Raw genomic sequence first — 13,373 nt, 5'->3', positions numbered from 1 at the left:
TTTCCGAATAAGAAGTTGATAAGCAGTTGAACATGTAAAGTTCTAGAGTGAAAGCTTTTGAAATTAACACAGTTCAACATAAACTAAACTTTTGTAAGGCTCAATTCAAATTCAACATGTAAGCGCTAGATCCGAACCAAACCTACGCCTCACATAATCCCATGTTTCCCCTCTCCCGTCCGCACGAACAAATGATAGAAATATATATATATATATTTTTGCTAACATAAAATGTTAAAAGTCATTAACAACTAATAGTATTGTACCATAGCGTTTAGCACGAGCATATTTATTAGACTCATGTAGTGTAAAAAGTAGTGTAAAAAGTGATGTATTAACTTTGCATGTTATCCCCTAAACATTTTTTTTGTTTTAGTCCTCATTTTTTTTTCAATTTAGAGGTTACATTTGAAATAGAAGTAAAAATAAGCAAAAACAAAAGAGTAAGAATACGAAGAAAAATTTAAAAAAGGAAATCGAAAAGGAAAAGGAGGAAAAAAAATCAGTATATATCTTCCTAAGCGCCAAACATGGTAAAATCATAAAAGTAACGTGTTCATGGTTACTCCTACAGTACCTTACAAGGAATAGGAAAAAGAAGGAAAAAGTACACCCAAGATCCCTCAACTTATCATCGAGATATAAAATCGTCCTCCAATCGCAAAACCAGATACTGGGCGTCCCTCAACTAACAAAACCGTTCGCTTTAGGTCCCTCAGCGGTTTTGACCCCGGTTTTATCCGACGTGGTGGCTGAGTCAGCGTTGAACCCACGTGGGCCCCACATGTCAGACAATCCACGTCAGCCTCCTCTCTCTCCCCCCTCCTCTCCCTTCCTCTTCTCTTCCTCTCTCCTACACACACCCAAGCGGTATCACGTCGGCGCGTCGGCAGCAGCGGCAGCCGGTAGTGCGTCTGATCTCCGTCAACGGCGACGACTGTAGCGCGTCCACGCGTCGGCGGCGGTAGCGCGTCTTCCCAGGAGTGTCTCCGTCGTCGCCGTCGCCGTCGCCGTCGCCGCCGCCATCGGCGACAACCTCCTGGAACCAGCACCGTCGTCGCGGGGCACCATCGAAGGAGCGGCGGGAGCAGATGAGGACGGCGGCGGCGACGCGGGAGAAGGCGTCCCGCTGAAAAATCCTGCCACGAAGCTCGCCGGCCTCCCTCGGTGGCGGCGTCGAGCTCCACTCTGCGTCCATAACAAGTCCGGTTCAAGTACTGTCCTCACCAAGTGCACACAAGAACGGGGAAACGTAGTGGTTCACGCTCTTGCATCTCTCGCCACCGCCCATGTAGATGAGATACTTTCCGCGGCTGAATTCAGACTCAGATTCAACCACCGGTAAATTGTCATTGACAGCTTCACCGACAACTAGCTCCGGGCTCGGAGGCGGCCGTGGTGTCTGCATTGGCAGCGTTCTCATCGAGCCTCATCTGCGTCTTGGCCGGCACAAAGTCAGTGACCGGCGCCTCGCGCTTGCCCTTCTTCCCCTTCTTGCCCTTGCGGCGGCCGCTGCACTTGGCGCCGGTGCTGGAGTGGTACTCGCCCACATTGCCGACGACGAGGTTGCAAGTGTTGACGTCGCAGGTGAGCGTGAAGCGGCGGTTGTCCTTGTAGTAGGTGGTACGGCCATTGGTGTCCTCGGCGGGGCGGAAGCGCCATGCGAGGTCACACTCCATGGGGCTCCTCGGACGACGACGGGGCGGTCGAAGTGGTCCAGGTCCCAGCGCCGCCGACAGCGCCCCCGCCCGGCCCAGCATTTCGCCGCCCGGATCTGGCCGCCGGCAAGGGGGGAGAGTGGGAGAGTGAGAGCGAGGTGGGGATCTGGGAGTGGGAGTCGCCGACAAGGCGAGGAGGCGACAGACGTGTGGGAAAAGAGAGTGTGCACGCGGACGTGGCATCTGGCATGTGGGGCCACGTCGAATAAAACCGGAGACAAAACCACCGAGGACCTAAAGCGAACGGTTTTGTTAGTTGAGGGTCGCACGGTATCTGATTTTGCGGTTGGGGGACGATTTTGTATCTCGATGACAAGTTGAGGGACCTTGGGTGTACTTTTTCCGAAAAAGAAAAGGAAAAGAGGGAGAGAACGAAACCTGCTCCATGGTCCGAACCGGCCCAGATGCTGCAGCGGCTAGCTGGGCCAGCAAATTTTCGTGGACTCGTGGCCAACTCCAATACGTTTCCAACCATCGAATAAAGGAAGGAACACCTCGTCCACCGACCGGCCCAATCCCTTTCGTGAGAGAAAAAAAACAAAAGAACCCTAACTCGCGGCCCTTTGTCTGGCCGCTCTCGCCGTCGTCTCTAGTCGACGGCCGCGGTGGCCGTTGGCGGAGCGAACAGCCAACTCGCCGAGTCTCTCTCCGCGGCAGGCGACCCCGGAGCTCCTCTCCCCAGGCGGACGAATCCGAGGCCCCCCTCCGGCTCCGAGCACACAGCCAGAGTACCGCGACATACATTGGGTGTCCCTGTACCAGATCCACTTATCGAATGTGAGTACATGAACAGATGAACTGGATGGCCTTGTTTTTTTGATATGCAAGTCTCCAATTTGATATGACCATATGAACAATTACTGGGTACCCAAAATAAGAGAAGCACGCTGGAGTTTATGTGAATATTTTCCTCATGCATGCTTGTTCCTCGTATCTCCAATTTGATCTGCAAGTACCTCATGCCTGTCTGAGACAATTCGTGTGCTTTCACGAACTGATTCTCCACATTTTACTGATTGTGATGGCCAGATGAAGCTATGCCTACTATGCTTGTTAGTAATACCGCGTGCTGTATAGGTAAATTACCTTTTTTGATACTTGTAGTAGCAGTAGTGACATACTCTCCAATGCTGATATTTATGACCATGACAGTAGTCTTGATGTACTTTTTGCAATCAAGGGAGTGATCACACCACATTCACATTTTTTTTTTGAAAAAAATGTAATCTATGGATGATCAACTACAAGTTCCAACAATGCTAGTTAAATTTTTAGATGTTGGTGTCAAGAGAGGCTTTTTACTGAGAGGTTTGAGCAGTTTAGGTTTCTTGGCCCTGGCTGTAATTGAGCCCTATGCGCTCTGTTGCAATCAAGGTTAAATGCTGTAGGTTGTTAAACTCGTCGAGAATGCTGTTGTGCGACAAACATTGCAATATCATTGCTTTCCTGGTAATGAAATTTGGGTGTGCTCGTTGTGGGAAAAAACAATGTTAGTTAAATGTGCATGCACCTTATATGTCAATTCCCCTCCAGGTATTAAAAACTATTAAAACATTTTACAGAAACAAATAGGTTCACTCCAAACAGCCAGGGGCATTACAGACATTGCACACATCAATTGGCGCAAAGCAGGGCTGCGAAACAGACACAACTTTTACAGACTTACATACCAAAAGCAAGAAGCGGCTTTTGGAGAAGCTTTAGCCCAAACAAACAGGCCCTTAAGCATGGAAAAGGTAGGTTAACATGGATCAGGCAGTCTGATCCTATGCTTCTGTTTGTGGGGAATTCTTCTCTATCTCTCTCTGCTTTAGTGATACTAATTTGGATGTGTTCTTCTGCAGCAGCCCGAGGTGCATGGTCCGGAGAAGGCTCCGGAGAAGGTTTGTATAGTCCCTAACCTAACCTTACCTTACCTCATGTTCGCTTTGATGATAAGCTTATGCATAGTCATTTATAATCGAATTGCACTTGTGCTACAACCTCTAGTCCATGATTACTATGTCTCGTTCGTGTTTCATGAATCCATGAATTCATGGAACTGAATCAGCCGTTTATTTAGAGCATTGGCGATGCATATCAAGCATCATATATTTTAGTAGCACCAGTGAAATGCACTGGCCATAGACATAGGAACATTTATACATTTGGTAGTGTGAGGCTTCCCCCACCCCAGCACACAGATACACTCTTACACACACCAAGAGAGAGAGAGAGAGCATAGACATAGGAAATACATTTGGTAGCCTGAGGCTTCCCCCACCCCAGCACACAGATACACACACCAAAAAAAAAGAGAGCGAGAGAGAGAAAATTTCAAGGAGGTACTTGATGCATGGTACAAACTAACTGTGTTTTGTTTTAGAGTTTTAACTCCACAGCCCATTCTATTCACTTCTCTTCTTTGTGGATGCATGCAGCAACTTGATGAGAAAACGTTAGAACGGAAACTGAGGAAAAATCAGAAGGTATCAATTAAATTTCCATCTAGGGTTTGCTCTCAAAACATTGTTTTTTTTTTGTTTTGGCCTGAGTGGCTAATCTGTAACCTAATGCCTTAATGGGTAATTGAAATCTTACTGAACAGTTGTTTTAAATTTGTTGAATTATTAATTTGTTTGTTAATACTGTGTGCATGAATAGCCATATGGGGTTAAGTGTTATGCTTGCAGGCTAAAGAGAAAGAAGAGAAAAGACTTAAAGCAAAACAAAAGGAGGCAGCTATGCTTCAGGTTCAAATATAATTCTTTAATTTGTATGCGAATGTACAGTTGATCCAGATTTGTATGAAACGAAATGGTTGCTGGAGATGACTTTACTTATTTCGTCACACTGCTTTGGTTTCTGTAGGCACAGCCAGCTTTAGATGTACTCAAGAAGGTTGAGAAGAAACATAGGGGAAAAGCTGTGGAGGATGAAAATCCTGAAGATTTTATTGATCAAGACACTCCTAATGGGCAGAAGAAACTGCTTGCACCTCAAATGGCCAATCAGTATTGCCCAAGCACGGTTGAGAAATCGTATGATGCCAAATTGGTAGTTTAAATTTATTGGTTTTATGGCATTGGAAATTTGTGCTGAACTGCATGTCTTCCTTTGTTTGTATTTTCATGATGCAGATGGTATGCCTGGTGGGAATCATCAGGATATTTTAGGGCAGATTCTGCAAGCACAAAGCCACCATTTGTTATAGTAAGTGTTTCATGCTCATGAAGATTGTGCAAGATATGCTACAAGCTTATTTAGCAAACTGCATAATATGAAATCACCGTTTTATATTGTCAAATTGTTCACACAAATGCTGATTAGCTTCCAGCAAAGAGTTAAGTTATTTCTTTTCAGGTTATGCCACCTCCAAATGTGACTGGAGCTCTTCACATAGGCCATGCTCTTACAGTGGCTATAGAGGTAGTATTTTTTAATGCTTGTAGAAATGTCTATGACATTTTAACTGTATTTACTAGATAATGATTTTGAGCAATGCAGGATGCGATGATACGATGGCGGAGGATGTCAGGTTATAATGCTCTATGGGTCCCTGGAGTGGACCATGCTGGCATTGCTACACAGGTCTGCATTTAGCAATCGGTTCGCGATCTGCTGGAGTTCATCTTATGAAACATAAAACTATAGATGGTAGAGTTTATTAGCTGATGTATCTTGGTAGCACATTCTGCCATTCAACTTATGGGATGGACATGTAGAAATCAGTAATTGCAGTGTAGTTGTCATGTGCAGCCATTGAAAGATAGCTTTCAACAAGGGTATTTATGCAATGTTAATAAAAGCACTTCTGTAATTTTAGCAGAACTTTCATAATTATGTTTGGAATCACTCTATTAATTTCTTTACCTTTAGAATTAGCAATTGCTCATTCACCGAATACACGGTCAACTTTTTTTACTTTACAAATTGCACCTTCTTTTGTTGCTTCTGTACCCTTTATAATTCTTTTTTTATTTCACTCATATTTTTTATAAATTTAATTTGGCATCTGTAGTTCAAAGTTTTGTTTTCTTTGAACTTTGCACTGGTGGACAATTGACTACTTCAATTTTATGTACTTCCTTAATAGTGGGCTTTGTTTTGACTTATTTTCTGTTGCACATCAGGTTGTAGTAGAAAAAAAGCTTATGCGTGAAAGGAATCTGACAAGGCATGACATAGGGCCTGACAATTTTGTTTGTGAAGTAAGCACTTTTTTCCGTAAGACATGATTATGTTTGTCACCCAATGGTTTATTCTTGCCCATGGCAGTGTTGTCTGCTTTGTCTGATTAATTCCATGCCGCCAATCTTCTCTCTGTGCACTGGTTAGAGCGTTGAACTCTGGGAGTCGTTCGAACTCCCACCTGACCGAGGTTTGAAGTGTGGCACCTTCTTAGAACAAAGCCCTGATGGTCTCCCCCCAGGGTTGAGTTTTCTTTTACCTGATGTGATGCAGCATACTATATTGGAGCAACCACTCTGATGTGCTGATAGGTAGATGTAACACAATGTGTTCAAGGAACAGATTCAATGTGCTAGTCGATAATGCCGTAAGGGCAATCTGAATCCCACAGATAATAGAGCTTAAGTTAAAACTCAAGAAAGAGATCTAATCCAAGATCTGAAATAGGAACATCGAGTTCTATTGATAGGGTTGTGAATACATGTGAACTACAAAACTAGAGGGCAATGCCTCTATTTATAGGCTCCAAGGTCTTACACAATACACATACAACTAAGATGACAGCCAAAATGACAACTAAGATATTACTCATAAGAACTCTTCTATTACTCAATGACACTTAAGAGTAAACTTGTAGGCAATGTTTTTAATAGCAACCTTATCAATAGAACTTCTTGTACCTAGGCCTTCATAGGTGATTGTACTTATTTCAACAGGTTAGAGTAATGCAATGTTAAATAGAGAAATTTGGCACATTAATGCAATGAACAGGTTAGGAGCTTGACCGCGTAGGTACAATCACCTATGAGTAATGCAAATCACCTATGATGCAGCTCAAATTGACTTCTTGTTCTTAATAGCAAAAATCCAGATTCACCTGTAGTTCTTTTTAGTTTATGAATAATCATTTGATGTCCCTCACCAGTACCATTTCCTTTTTGACATTTTCTTATTCCGTTTTCTCTTCAATCTGTTGGAAAGGTTCTCAAATGGAAAGAGCGGTATGGTGGTACTATATTGAATCAATTGCACCGCCTTGGGGCCTCACTTGATTGGTCTCGTGAGGTAGTATTTCCATTTCTTTCAGTTACGGAAAAACATTACTTGCTATTGAACCATGCATAGTTTTGCAATTCGAACTCTCTAGTAACCTAATCTCAACCTGGCATCAGGCTTTTACAATGGATGAGCAAAGGTCAAATGCTGTAACTGAAGCTTTTGTAAGGTTACACAAGGAAGGCCTGATATATAGGTAAGTTACCTCACCCTTTGTGTTTTGACTTTTGAGTGTTAACATGGAAAATTTTCACCTATTGATGTTGCTATGATAAACCTTTTTATTTGTACATTCTTGTTTTTCAGTTGCCAGCTAATTTTTCACATGTTGCGGATGATTTGTTCCTTTTCAGAGATAACCGCCTTGTGAATTGGGACTGCACACTTCTGACTTCAATTTCTGAGATAGAGGTCTGTGGAACATTTTTTTTGTTTATTATAAACGAATTAAATCTACGCATACATGACTAAGATGTCTTTCTTCATTGGAAAATGCTGTTTTTTCAGGTTGATCATATTGATCTTAAAGAAGAAACAATGTTAAAGATCCCTGGTTATGCTACTCCTGTACAATTTGGTGTGTTGATATCTTTTGCCTATCCTCTTGAAGAAGGGCTAGGTGAGATTGTTGTTGCAACAACTCGAATTGAAACAATGCTTGGTGATACAGCAATAGCTGTTCATCCTGAGGATAAAAGGTATATGCATCTGCATGGACGGTATGCAGTCCACCCCTTCAATGGCCGAAAACTCAAAATAATCTGTGATGCTGAGATAGTTGATCCCAGTTTCGGTACTGGGGCTGTCAAGGTAGGAGCTAGTGCCTTGTTTTACTTGTTTATTTCTGCCTAGTGCTATTTGTTTCTATCTCTTGTTTCACATAGTTGGATCTTGCTCACTCGCTATCTCCACTTGACTTATTTTGTTGTCTGCTGGTCTTTTATGCAGATTGCACCTGCACATGACCCAAATGACTTTGAGGTTGGAAGACGGAATAACCTTCAGTTCATTAATATCTTGACAGATGATGGGAAAATAAACAGCAATGGGGGTGCACAATTTGAAGGAATGCCAAGATTCACTGCTCGAATTTGCATTATTGAAGCACTGAAGGCAAAGGTATTAATGGATTTGTTTAATCATACTTTCAGAAAATTTTTTTTGAGGGAAAATACTTTCAGAAAATTTCTATGGCATCAGAATCTCTAAAAGATAGGCAAAGATATGCATTATAATGTACAACATGGCATGCAAAACTTTAACAGAGCTCTATTAAAACTATAACTTGCATCATGTCATTCCTTTGGGATTGTGTAATGGGCATTCATAATTAGGGTATTAAGAGAATCTCATGTTTTAGTGGCATCCTGCATATCTGTGGAAGCTAGTGATAAAACTTTACCCTTAAAATGTTTTGTTTTTCCTGTGTGCTTGGTGGGTAGGGAGTCTTTGCCTTCTTTTTGTTTCATAAAGTTCGTTCTAAATAGTTCTGTACTTCTGACGATGTTTGATTATGCTAATTAAGGGCTTGTACAAGGGTGCAAAGAATACCGAAACGAGTTTGGGCATTTGTTCAAGAACTAACGACATAGTGGAGCCTATGATAAAATCCCCGCAGTGGTTTGTTAATTGTAACACCATGGCCAAGGTAGCCCTTGATGCTGTAAGGTCTAAGAGGATTGAGATCATTCCCCCGCAGTACGAACAAGACTGGTATAGGTACATTTATCCACTTTTACATACTTGTTATATATTTGTCACATCTTTTAAAAAATCATGTCATTTGTCAAATCAATGAAATAAACAGAAAACAAATGATAGAACAATTGCTTGTGTCATTGCAGATGGCTTGAAAATATACGTGATTGGTGTGTTTCAAGGCAACATTGGTGGGGACACCGTGTACCTGCATGGTATGTGACACTAGAAGATGACCAGGAGAAAACTCTAGGTTCTGACAATGACCGCTGGATAGTCGCCAAAAGTGAAAGTGCTGCAAGCGTTGAGGCACAGAAAAGTTATCCAGGAAAGAAATTCATCCTAAATCAGGATCCTGATGTGCTAGACACATGGTTTTCATCTGCTCTCTTCCCCTTAGCAGTACTTGGTTGGCCAGATGATACTGCTGACCTCCGTTCTTTCTACCCTACTTCAGTTCTAGAAACTGGACTTGATATTCTCTTCTGTTGGGTAGCACGGATGGTGATGATGGGAACACAACTTGGTGGTGATGTGCCGTTTCAGAAGGTATAGCACAAATCCCCCATTCAATGCCAATTAGAATTATATTTTACGATTGTAGTGGTCTTTAATATGCATTTCATTCATGTTGGTTGTTCTTGTTTGGAGCCTATCATTGCCTTCTATATCCCCTTAAGATGGTTAAATTTTGCTTTACTTTGCTGAACAATAAAATCTATAAGAATAGATTAATTGAACCATCCTTGAATCACCATCAAAGGCGCGTGTGTTCTGGTGTTTCCAAATACACCTTGCGTCCAGGATGATCGAGTCCTTTCGTGTGACTGTTGAACGCTGCTTGCATGCTGCCACCATTCCATGAAGGACCCACTGGTTCGAGTTGGTGGGAGATGAATAGATGATGCACCCTGGCAGGGGTAGCACCTCAAGCTATACCCATACCTGACGAGCAAATACGCAAGAGACCCTCCTGATCACACAAGTGACCAAGGCATCGTGCAAGTCTATCTACCATCCAATGACCCACCGCTTCCGATGACAACACCAATGCTGAAAACTGATGCTACCAACAGAAGCAAGCTGTAGGCCAGTTTAGCATAGTATGACTAGATGTCGAGTGGATCAAAACGTGTTCATCCTGTGTCTCCAGTTGCAGGATTTCCCAAAGCTGTTATTGAACCAGCGTAAGGATGCATAGAGAGATCCCTTGATGTCCTAACCCCGCAATGTTCATGAAGAGGTTGCTGAACCATACTTTGTTTCCGTTAGCATTTGGTGACTAAGGCCCGCAAATTACAGACAAGGTCAGCTACTGACGTCCCATGTAGCCATTTATTGATCCAGAATATATAGTACTGTGGCCATCACCCACTATAGATCAGCTACCAACGTTTCATTAGTTGTGTTCACACTAGAGAGCTAGTAAAAAGAGTTTGTGCGTGTGTATTAAACACCCAAGAGATCAGTGAGAGATCAGGGGCTGCACGGTGAAATCAGATAAATACTGGTTTCCTTCTGAATGAACTCTGTATCTTGGTAATATCGTAACCATATCGTAAGGGACTGATAGATATTAACTGACACCAGGTAAGGCAGTTAATTATCTGCTGCGCTGTAACTAATGACTGCTTTTTTCTTAGGTTTATTTGCATCCTATTGTATGCGACACACATGGCCGAAAAATGTGCAAGTCACTTGGTAATGTCATTGATCCTCTTGAGGTGATAAATGGCATGACACTCGAGGGTCTTGTAAAACGTCTGGAAGAAGGTAATCTGGATCCAGATGAATTAAACCTTGAACGGAAGCTGACAGATTATCCTGATGGAATTGCTGAATGTGGTACTGATGCCCTCCGCTTTGCACTGATTTCTTACACTTCTCAGGTTTGTAATCACATTTTCATTTGAGTTTTGCTTCACTAGCAGTTCAGGTTTTATCTCCTTTTTTCAGTCTGACAGGATAAATCTTGATATCAAGAGAGTGGTTGGATACCGACAATGGTGCAATAAATTGTGGAATGCCATCCGTTTTGCCATGGGCAAGCTTGGTGTTCACTACAGTCCACCTGCAACTGTCGACGTGTCTATCATGCCACCAATCTGCAAGTGGATACTCTCAGCACTAAACAAGGCTACCGGCAAAACTGTTACCTCTTTAGAAGCATACAAATTCTCTGATGCAACATCTGCTATATACTCTTGGTGGCAATACCAGCTATGTGATGTATTTATAGAAGCTATAAAACCTTACTTCTTCAACGAACCTCAAGAGTTTGAATCTGCAAGAGTCGCCTCCAGAGATACTCTATGGGTTTGCCTGGAGACTGGTTTGCGCTTGCTCCACCCATTCATGCCTTACATAACAGAAGAGCTATGGCAGCATCTTCCACAACCCAAATATTCTTGTAGGCAAGATTCAATTATGATTTCGGAATATCCATCTCTCGTTGAGGTAATACCTGTTTCCTAAATAGGAGTGTTATTTAGAGAAATTAGGCTCTGTTTAGGGAGCTAGAGATTCTAAGATGAAGCTGGTGAGTAGCCAGCAAGTGAGAATCTAGAAAAGCTGGGTTACCTAGCCTCTGGATTTTGAACTATTTGGGGGAGCTAGAGATTCTTGGACTGTAGCTGCCAGAAGCTCCCCCAAATAGGTGCTTAGTCTTTGAGAACTTCTTAACTCATGGAAAAATGTTGTTCTTTATGACAGGAATGGACTAATGACAATCTTGAAAATGAAATGGACATTGTCTTAGACACCGTGAACAAAATAAGGTCTTTGAAGACACGAACAGAAAGAAAAGAAAGGTGTGTGTATGGTTATCTGGTTTCTTTGTTTGGTATTTGCCTGCATTATTGGCCTTGTTAACAAAGCTGTCTTTGCGAAATGCAATATCTTATTGTTTATCCTTTTGCTCTGAACAGACGTCCTGCTTTTGCACTCTGCCGAAGCCAAGATGTCACTGCCACTATTCAATGCCATCAATCTCTAATTGTGTGTCTTTCTTCCGTATCATTTCTTAAGGTTCTGTCTACATTTCTGTATGCCTGTTTACATTTTTTTTTACATTCTTAATGGTTTTTTCTTGCACGGTCTGCATTTAGTTTCTCCGTTGTGGATGGACATTTATGTCCAAACTTAATGGAGCTTGATTGCCTCAAAAAACACTTTATAACGACTGACTCCTGCCAAACAATATTTCCTCTTTGTTTCCTTTAGATTTTCACATTTATATGTTTAGTTACAATGTTCTTGAAAATCAAGCTAAGGTGAAGGGAATTATTCAGATCCTGACAGAGAATGACGAAACTCCAGCTGATTGTGCAATCGCTGTTGTTAACAAAGATTTGTCGGTGTACCTTAAGCTTCAAGGAGCCATAAATGCAGAGGCTGAGCGTGAAAAGCTAAGGAAGAAGAGAGATGGAATCCAAAAGTAAGTGTGCTTATCTTTTCTTGTCCTTAAATTTTGTGGTAATCTGGACATATTTCTCTGTTATTCCCAAGCATCGGTAGCATGGTCTCATCATACAATGCAGGCTACACCATGCTGTGACACACATGATGGATGCTTCTGGTTATCGCGAGAAGGCACCTCAAAGTGTCCAGGAAGGGGATATGAGAAAGCACACTGCTTTGTTGCGGGAACTGGAGGGCATAAGTGAAGCTGAGAAGAAACTAGATGCCAAAACCGATAATATTTGACTCTCTGATGATCATTGTAGTAAATAGCGGTGTTAATGATAATTTTGGAGTAAATTAAGCACTACTTTATAATTTATAATTTCAAAAGGTAAATTTATCACATAAACTGTTGATATATACACTGTTTACTTATATTTTGAGTGTTTTTTTTTATTATTTTGCTATTGGAATCTATTGACCACTAGCCGTAATGTTGATGGCTATCTGCTACCACACCTATTTGCTCCTCCCTTTGTTTCATCATATTATAAGTTATTTTGTATTTATCCTAAGTTAAACCTCATCAAATTTAACTACGTTTATAAAAAGAATATGATAATATTATTAATACAAAACAAATATATTATGAAAATATATTGAACGATGGAATTAATAAAAGAGTGAATCTATTTTATATCACCAAGTTGGTTCAAGTTCAATGATTAGCCGTCGATATTATCGTTTTCTATAATATATTGGCGACTTTATCAATTGTTCTACGATACGTCATTGAGCATATAAGGTTAACAATTGATTTATCTCATTAGAAAATTCAAAAAAATATGAAAACTATTATAGGCCTACTTACACAACATGAAAATTTGTAAAAAAAAATATAACCTATATGTTATGTGCTATATAAAATATTTTTTATTGTTGTTTTTAATATAAATCATCTTTCATACACTATATAAGAAATTTTTTACTATTATCTCTTGCAAAAGCAAATTCTCTCTCATGTACCACACTAAAATATGTTTTTTTTCTAAAAACTTGAAACTTGTATACAAACTTCCATGTTATGCAAGGTTGTGTTTGTTTCTTTGGGTTCCCAACTCCACTCCTTTTTTCGCATGCACGCTTTTCAAACTGCTAAACGGTGTGTGTTTTGCAAAAGAAAATTTATAGGAAAGTTGCTTTAAATAATCATATTAATATATTTTTCAAGTTTATTTTAGCTAATACTTTAATCACGTGCTAATGAACTGCTCCGTTTTTCATGCAGGAGGGAAACGCTCCCAACACACAAACGAACACAGCCAAGCC

At 41.2% G+C, this 13,373-nt stretch overlaps 1 protein-coding gene across 3 annotated transcripts; it reads left to right on the top strand.

Annotated features, from left to right (window-relative positions):
• The first annotated feature begins 2,231 nt into the window (after positions 1 to 2,231).
• LOC4332758 (valine--tRNA ligase, mitochondrial 1) lies at positions 2,232 to 12,503 on the top strand. 3 transcript variants are annotated; one of them, XM_015777289.3, is made up of 23 exons: positions 2,232 to 2,495; positions 3,281 to 3,454; positions 3,566 to 3,601; positions 4,139 to 4,186; positions 4,391 to 4,450; positions 4,569 to 4,738; positions 4,838 to 4,910; positions 5,061 to 5,126; positions 5,205 to 5,288; positions 5,831 to 5,908; positions 6,870 to 6,953; positions 7,061 to 7,140; positions 7,298 to 7,355; positions 7,452 to 7,754; positions 7,893 to 8,063; positions 8,470 to 8,663; positions 8,789 to 9,191; positions 10,286 to 10,531; positions 10,599 to 11,099; positions 11,355 to 11,452; positions 11,570 to 11,669; positions 11,933 to 12,078; positions 12,182 to 12,503. In XM_015777289.3, the coding sequence occupies exons 2-23, from the start codon at positions 3,446 to 3,448 to the stop codon at positions 12,345 to 12,347; spliced, it is 3,174 nt and encodes a 1,057-aa protein (XP_015632775.1). In that variant the 5' UTR covers positions 2,232 to 2,495; positions 3,281 to 3,445; the 3' UTR covers positions 12,348 to 12,503. The 3 variants fall into 3 exon arrangements, with proteins under 3 accessions (XP_015632775.1, XP_015632774.1, XP_015632776.1); XM_015777288.3 differs by having other exon boundaries at positions 3,563 to 3,601; XM_015777290.3 differs by having other exon boundaries at positions 3,563 to 3,601; positions 4,377 to 4,450; positions 12,182 to 12,479.
• Positions 12,504 to 13,373: the final 870 nt, after the last annotated feature.

Source organism: Oryza sativa, chromosome 3, assembly GCF_034140825.1.
Source record: "Oryza sativa Japonica Group chromosome 3, ASM3414082v1".
Classification (NCBI taxonomy): Eukaryota; Viridiplantae; Streptophyta; class Magnoliopsida; order Poales; family Poaceae; genus Oryza; species Oryza sativa.
The sequence above is the reverse complement of the archived record's forward strand: the minus strand, read 5'-3'. Positions and strand labels throughout refer to the sequence as shown.